This window comes from Papaver somniferum, chromosome 7 (genome assembly GCF_003573695.1).
Source record: "Papaver somniferum cultivar HN1 chromosome 7, ASM357369v1, whole genome shotgun sequence".
Taxonomy (NCBI): Eukaryota; Viridiplantae; Streptophyta; class Magnoliopsida; order Ranunculales; family Papaveraceae; genus Papaver; species Papaver somniferum.
The window spans coordinates 141322021-141330889 of NC_039364.1; the positions used below are offsets into that span (position 1 = coordinate 141322021).

The 8869-nt window shown below is 34.9% G+C and overlaps 1 protein-coding gene across 1 annotated transcript; it reads right to left on the bottom strand.

Moving 5' to 3' along the window:
• Positions 1-1852: 1852 nt before the first annotated feature.
• On the bottom strand, positions 1853-8065 carry LOC113298609. The gene is made up of 11 exons (XM_026547391.1): positions 7640-8065; positions 6402-6824; positions 6138-6310; positions 4355-4428; positions 4150-4204; positions 3517-3591; positions 3301-3374; positions 3154-3202; positions 2639-2723; positions 2444-2500; positions 1853-2119 (listed from the first exon to the last, which is right to left on the bottom strand). Exons 2-11 carry the CDS (start codon positions 6769-6771, stop codon positions 2058-2060), a joined length of 1074 nt encoding a protein of 357 aa, XP_026403176.1. The 5' UTR covers positions 6772-6824; positions 7640-8065; the 3' UTR covers positions 1853-2057.
• Between the last annotated feature and the right edge of the window lie 804 nt (positions 8066-8869).

Genomic DNA, 8869 nt, shown 5'->3' on the forward strand with positions numbered 1-8869 from the left:
GTGTGTTGTTGTGTTTGCACTCTTTTTGGAAATTTTTACATCATGGGATGCTGGGATTTGAAATGCTTTGTGGTCCACAGTTATTAAAGAAAACACAAGTTTTGATTACATTGTGTACATGGTTGAAAAGAACACAAGTCATTTCTACCTGTAGGACCTGATCTAAGTTGACTTGAACCTGAAATTCTAGTATCATTCTTAACAATGTGGGGGGAATGGGCCATTAAGAACAATCTTAGGAACATCGGCACCAAGTCAACCATTATCTTATGATTCAGTTGAAATGTTTTGAGCACATGAATGATTCCAGTTTTATTAGTGCGAAGTGTAAACTTCAGGGATTTTGAGTCGTGACTAGTGTAAATGTATGCTTGGATTAGAAAACGATGTAAAACTGTGAGCCCCATGAATTTCAGCTAAAAAGGAAGATACTGAATTGTGCATGAACTTCTTTTCTGCTTCGTTTTACTACTATTTTATGAGGAACTCTTGCACTTTTGTATAAAGCTAAATGTAAAAAGTATAGGCAGTGAAAGAGGACTATAACAAAAGAAGGAAGAAAATCATACACAGAGTATTGACTGGTGAGCATATATACAGGAAAGAGCTGCACTGCAAAGCAGGCGGGAAATAACAAAGAGAAATGCGCTCCTTTACAACTCCACCATTACATCACATCACATCACAGTACAGTACAGTTGAACAACGGCTCCATAAAATTTACCCTGATAAACACGAACCATTAAAGCATCAACATGAGGAACAGATTTTCTTTTATAGTAACATCATGTTTGTTTTTTCCTCTATGTAGAGGCTAGCCTCTATATGGTGGTGGGTCCCATTTATTTGGTGTTTGTTTTTTCCACTACCTCTACAAAGATAGAGGCAAATCTCTATCTATATAGAGTAAATCAAATAGCACCAATGAGGTGCTATCTTTGAGCCTCTACCTCTATTAAACCTTCAAATGACTAATATATCCTCGAACAAACTTATAATGTCCAAAAATAATTCCTTAATTTAAAATCTAAAATTTTACATGTTTCAAGAAAAGTGATACTTTCACCCGTTTCAGAAAAAGGGATATTTTCGCGCTGTTTCAGAAAAAAGTGATATTTTGCTCCGTTGCAGAAAAAGTGACACTTTAGCCCCGTTTCAGAAAAAGTGATACTTCCCCCGTTTCAGAAAAAGTGATACTTTCACGCCGTTTCAGAAAAAGTGATATTTTCGCCCCGTTTCAGAAAAAGTGATACTTTCGCATGCTTCAGAAAAAGTGATACTTTCGCATGCTTCAGAAAAAGTGATACTTTCGCGCCGTTTCAGAAACAGTGATATTTTTGCTCCGTTTCAGAAAAAGTGATTTTTTCCATGTTTCAGAAAAAGTGATATTTTTGCCTTATTTCAGAAAAAGCGAAATTTTTGCCCCGTTTCAGAAAAAGTGATATTTTCGCCCCGTTTCAGAAAAAGTGATATTTTCGTTCTGTTTCAGAAAAAGTTATGTTTTTGCCCCGTTTCAGAAAAAGTGATTTTTGCCCTGTTTCAGAAAAGGTGATTTTTTTTTCCGTTTCAGAAAAGTGATACTTTCGCCCGTTTCAGATAAAGTGATACTTTCGCCCGTTTCAGATAAAGTGATATTTTTGATCCGTTTCAGAAAAAGTGATATTTTTACCCCGTTTCAGAAAAAAGTTATACTTTCGCTCCGTTTCAGAAAAAGTGAACATCTTTGGTTGTATTTTCTAATACATTTTTTTCCTTTTGGAATTTTTGAACATCTTTGGTTGTAATGGATATTCATGGATTTTTTGAATATTATAAGGGTAAAATGAGAAATATATAAAATTGGGTACACAATATAGAGTTGTTAGATAGTGGTCAAACAAACATGATTTTAAGAGAGATTATACAGTGATATTTATATAGATATAGAGGTAAACCTCTATATAGAACACTCTACCTATATAGAGGAAAAAACAAACGTGTTGTAAGTGTACACAAACTAAAGTAGTCAAATACAAATTTACAAACAGAGCCGCATAAGTCTATCATTTATTCCTCAACTAATGCTTATTTCCAAAGATCCGCCACCTTCTTTTCTTTTTAGTTTCAAATGCTGGAACATCTGGGTTCACAAAACAAAAACAAAACAGAAACAAAATTACTACTCATATTATCAAGTGAAATATGTTTCTATTATCTTCCCCCCTCGTGTCATTATCTTTATCAATTTGCGGGAAATAATAACGAGGTGATTAAGAAAACCTCATACAGCATCAACCCTCACTATTCAATCAATAACAGGATAACAACGACGTTGATATGGACCAAGTATTGCTAGACGAGTCTCAACAATAACCTCGCTATTTACAAGTCATTTCTCCCATCAATTAAAAAAACAAACAAGAGGAAGAAATCTAGAGATAAGAAAAATTGACATTGTCTTCACCTCCTTCCGGATATATGGAGTTATAGTGAACCTCAGCCCAAAAGCTCAAGCAGATAACTGCAGGGTACACAATAAAAACCTAAGTTAACGGCACTCTTATGTTAACCTTACCAACACTCTTACATGATAGTGTTTAGACTTAAAATTCACAAAATAACATGTATGACTGCAAAAGAAAAAAAAAAGTTTCTTTACCTCGAGTTGATTTCTGAACACTAGGGATAATCTCGATGTAACAGGTATCCTTAAAAGATGTTATGACAAATATTTTAACTCCATACTGCAGCAAAACAAAGGAACATAAGTATGAAATAAATCAATAATACTTGAGAAATCAAAGAAAACGAATTCAGGTATTCTATTTAGAATGTTACAGTCTTGTTGTGGTTGTACATACAGAAAGGTGATTGATTAAAAGATAAAAGTGGAACTTTCATTTCAAGCACCTTTAATCTGGGTTTCTAAATAGTCAACATGTTTCTTTTTGAAAATCATTCAATGAACACCCACCCACCTCTCAAAAGAAAAAAGAAAAAAAAAAAAAAACTTTCTGTTCAAGCACCTTTTGTTCTGAGTTAATCAATATAATCCTACTTCTAAAAATGACCAAAGTCAAGGACTCAATCAAAAATGAAAATAAAAACAGCAAGTTCAACTATAAAGAAACATAAAGCTCGGACTGAGAGAAAAAGATTGATCATGATACATACCGAATCTGCAGCAGCCTGCAAAGTGACATGATCCCCCCATTCGCCAGACCTGTTTTCAAGATTCGTTAGTGTAAGAAAACCATCTCTTAGCCAAAAAAGAGAAAAACCCTACTAAAGAAAATTTGTATATATGGATTAACAGTATACTTGGACATCTTCTTCAAGTAGTCACCATACTCCATAGGAACATATCCTTCGTACATCTCTCGCTGAGACTTCAGCTGATGAAAATTTCCCCAACATAGAGCAGTTTAAGATAGGCACATATAACAAACCAATACAAAGATGATTGAGCATAATGAATTTTCCTCACTTAAGCACCAGTCAAATTGCCTATTCACAACACAGAATCAATTGACAAACCTGATTAACGATTTGCTGCCTGACAAACTTGTGGTGCTCAGTACTTCGATAGAACTGATCAGATAATGCCCGAAACTGAAAAAAGTTTAGAGTTAACATCATGTTACTGAATCCAAGACATTACAGAAGATAATTTGCTTGTCAAGAACACTATATGATGACAATGGCTATACAGCAAAAGGAACAACGTGTCAAGATTAATGCAATTTACTCATACATGCAAATGAAAAAGGACCAGGGGCAGCAACTGTGTATGAGTATGAAATCCATGTGTTTTTGTGGCGGAAAATATATCTGATTGCATGCTAATAGGAAAGCAAGGTACTGAAGTTCCCTATTATGTGAAGTATTCAGATCCATTATTTTGAATAAATGTAAGTAAAGCCATTTAGGGGGCCAATACGGAAGTCTAAAAAAAATTCTCCTGCTCTCACCTAATTAATATAGTTGCCATAGAAATAGAGAGAAAATGCTGAGAAACCAAAGAATTTGTGTTTTCTTTCCAATGCACAAAATAACTCTTCTAAATGTATATTTGCAGCTCCAGAGAGCCAGGATTACTTCACATATAAAATCTTGACTGAGCCCATACTGTATCTGAACAATGAAAGAATAAACTAAAATGTGACGGACCTGGCAGTTACCATCTCCTTGAACCTTAAGCTCAATCAAATCATACAGCTGCAATCTACAAGAGAAAAAAACAGATCGATTATCAGATATTGTAAATACAATTAATTAATTTCACAACTAACTAATTGAATTATAGAAATTGGTAGACAATTATGGAACTATGAATAACAAAAATAAGACTAAGGGAGAAATCTAAAGATGCTACCTGTCAAGCAGCCTTTGATGATCTGAAGTCGCTTCATCAACTGATGGTATTTCCCCATTGATTTTAGGAACATGCTGCGTCAACAAAACAATATAACTAACTTCAAGACTACAGAATAATCGCTATAAGTAGATGGAGCATATGTATGTATGATATGCATAACATTCGTGTGTATCACTGCAAAAAACGTACGGTGATATAGATACTAGGTATCACCCCGGCCTACGGCCGGGGCTCAACCTTTTTAGAGTTTTGTTTATTGTTCATTTGTTTGGTCTCATTATTTAGTTGGTCGTGTCCTATTATAGTGTGTTATCTATTAGGGTCACAGTGGCGTGTTTAATTAGTTGGATCATAGTAGCCGGACAGGGCCGGGGACTACGGCCCCGGCCGTGAAGAAAATTCAAAGACAGATGTAATGCCCTCAGTAAAATTAGTGTGTTAGTTGGTCATATCTATAATAGTTGGAAGCATATTTAGTTAGTCGGGTCATAGCAGAACGGTCCTAATGTATTTAGTTTGTCTTGTCATATTAGTGTGCTAGTTAGTCGGGTCACAACAACGTGTTTAATTAGTTGGATCATAGTAGACAGATAGGGACAACTCGTTTTAGAATGGATTCCGTAATGCTATATAAACGTGTACTATTTTTATAAACTAAAATGCTATATATCTGCATTCCTATATATCTAACATAATTTTCATTATATTTGCATAAAACAAAAACAAATGGAAGAGTATTCATCACCACCCCAGCATTACGGCTTTTATCGTTATAAATAATCACGGTACTACTGCGTGATCAGCACTGACCCTATGGTCCTATCTCTCCAAGTCCCTAATCAACACATAAAGTTGTTGATGTATGTAATATAAGGATGCTTTAATTTTCAAAGCTTCATATACACAGCTCAATGAGGTATAATGCTAATAATTATTGATATGAGATGGGTGGTCAAGATACCAATCTCTTCTCTAGGATTAGTTGAAGCGAGATACGTGAAATATTAAGAAGCTCACAAAACAAAATTCTACGATTTTGCGTGAAAGAGTAATACTGGGAGGAAGGAGTTAAGTAGGGAAGATGTCTTAATGTTAAGAAACTCATCTATTAACAGAAGCGTAGTTGAATCACGAAACCCATAATTAGGAAAGGTTAGATTCAAATTAGGAAATCATGTGGCGTCTGTCTTGGGTTCGGTCACCTTTTGCGGAGTTAATTATTAATTAGCTCACGATCCCTGCCGTCGGATGACGAAATCGATGGTCGGATTTGTCGAGACAGCACTTCTTTTTATAATATAGATATGCATTCGGTTATCAAGAAACGGATGGACAACAGCCGAAAGTGACAAACAGATTTTTCTCAAATAGTGCATTGGCGTGTTTAATTTTAAGAGAAGAAGGACTCTTTGTTATCGAAACCGAAAGTGACCAATAGAATTTTTTTAACATAGTGTATTATCGTGTATAATTGAAGGACCTTGAACTCCGACTCTGTATCCTAATTAAAGAGTTCCTATAGTGATAATAAGCCATATGATGTACAATGCTCCACGTCATGCCCACAAAGCATGATATACTAGGTGCAACATTTAGTACAAAACAATTTAGACTGGATATCTCACCAAAAGGCGTAATTTATTTAATACTAATGGCATGCGATGCAACATTACTTGCTTGTAACATAAGATAATGTAATCTAAGAAAATATACTCTACTGTATATAAGTTGCTTTCACATGATGCTCAACTATTAGGAACGCTAAAATAAACACACTTACAGGAATGGGAACCATCTGATACAACCTCTTCCCTACTTCACCATCAAGACCAGATTCATCTGTTAGCTCTAGTGTAGAGAACCAATCTTCCCCATTATACGGTTTTCCTTCTGGGCTAGAACATGAACTAGAAGGCCCCACATCATTTCCCTCTTCCTGGACATTCTCATGCACTGCATACGGTAAAAAAGAATATGAGAAACAACCGCTTTCAGTAATAACAAGGAGGAAAAAAGCAATATGAAAGTCACATCTTTCTTATACCAGAAGTATAATGTGTGGATGGACCAAGCCAGTCCTGAGCAAGAATGGATGCTTGAAAATTAGCCTCCTCTACATGAGAAGATGATCCAGCTGCTTCTGCAACTGCTAGTTGTGATAGTTCTTCTTGAAGAGTATGTGCTATAATCTCATCATTCTCTACATTACTACATTGCTGAGTGTCATAATGATTAATTTCTACATTGCTATGCTGCTGAGTGTCATAATGATTTTCGTTTCCATAGTTCCCTTCATAGTAAACAATGTCATTTTGAGTCACAGTTCCACAATACCCAGAATTAGAAAAGGGATCACCCTCAAGAAGATTTAGGCCCCAACGTACAACATCAGGATCTTGCCCGTGGGTTAACATCAGTTCTGGAACCTTTCACAAATAGAAACAAGCTGTATGCTCCTATAAAAGACCTGGTGTACCATGTAAAGGCCAATAAGCATTCAGAGAAAATCTAAACTTTGAAACGAAACGTAATTCATGCGAACCAAAGATCTACTAGGACAAGGAGTTATCATCCAATAACATTGTGAGAAAACAACAAACTGAAACTCTAACAAACAAATAGCTGAACTACACAAAGGGTACTACAAATACTATGTTCTTAAGGGGAAACACTACACCTAAAAACAAAACACGAATATATGAATCAATCATGTGGATCATGGCAATGTATGTAGGTATTAAATCGGTCTCTTTATGTTTGCCGTCAATGGTATGAAGCTTCACCATGAATTTGCTAACGCTGTAGGTTACACCAGACCTAGTTACTCAGACCAAACAAAGCAAGACTAGGGATGGTGTCCTATAACCTAATTGGGTGTGACCCTTTACCTAAAACCAAACATTACACTGTTTCTTTGCCCTAAAGCATTAAAACATTCTGTTCTTAATATCCAATCACAAGTTTCCTATCTCCTTAATAATGCTAAATCTCCTAAACAATTTCAATACTAATTCAACTTAAATACTTAAATCAATTATTTTTTTTTTCAAGTCACACATAAACACATTTTAACTCATCAAATAAGATGACAATAAAGTATTGATCAATCAAACTCTTTTAAACGAAAACCTTGTTCTTGATTAGTTATCTACACTTCACAAACATCCGTCAATCCAAAAACCCTAATTTTCTAGCAAAACAGAAAAAAAGAAGAAAAAATCTCCCTGCAAATTTTGATATCAAGAAACCTAAAACAAGATCAAAATTAATTAAATTACTCACCTTAAATTGGAGCAGAAACAAATTTCCCAAATTCAACTGCTGATCAAACACCAAAGGAGCTTCAAATCCAACGAAAGTGGAAGGAGATTACAAAGAATTTTTGAAAAAAGAGGATCAGAAAGAGAGAGCGCGTACGAGACGCCACAATGGGGAGATAACGATGGAGGATTTTACGGAAACGCAAAAAAAAAAAAAAATTAGAAAACCGCGAACGTCACGGTATTATATAGGAATCCTGATAAAGATCGAACAGGTTTTTCCTACAGGGTTAAGGAAATGATGCAGGAATCACACTTTTGAGGAGTCATGAAAGGTGCTGTTTATTTAAGCGGTTTTTCTTTGAATGGAAACAAAAATAAAATAAAATAATCCGTTTCTTTTCGTAAGAATTCTCTGAAATCCACTTCTGTTGAATAACGAAATATCTGCGTTTGATGATATCGTAGCTGTTAGATTAAATTTAACAGGGAGTGATAAGTGGCCGAGATTGACTTGATTCTGATTAGTTTATGTGGGTTTATTTTGGCCCCAATTTTAAGATCTTTTGGATGTACGAGATTAAAGAGAATATATGGTGTCGAGTTGTCGACTTGATAAGATCTTACCTGTATATGACAATGATTACCTAATCAAATCCCGGCCGGACTAGGTATACCTAGAGTAATTGGGGTATACTTAATGAGAAAAAATTCGGGTCATTTTGAAATAAAACACAATACCCTTTAACCAATTATTTTTAAAATGCAAAATCTATTCTTGTTTAATTAGCACTAATAATTTGTTTAATTAGTTAATTAATTGAATTAAAATTCTGAAATTAGGTTTTATTTGGATTGAACTCATGGATTATGTGTTATGATTTATGAGGATCTTTTTTTATGTTTTTTTGTAACTGAAATCAAACCACACTAGCCAAACACTTCTACAAAGAGGATTACAAAGCTGTTGAGTGATTTCATACTCAAAATTACAGAAGGAATCAACACTTTCAGTTCTGAAAGTATGAAAAGTCGGCAAGGTCGACAAATTTGGAAGATAACGACCATTAGTAGCTGGCATGCTGATAATAAATTATAATGTTGGTTATAGGATTTTTGGCATACAGAGAAAGGTGTTACAAACGCATGATTAGTCGGAAGGGTATTAATTTCATAACCGTCCACTAAAACTATAGTCGTCAAGGTCGATAATTCCAAACACCGACGACTAAATATCTTATAAACACGGTCG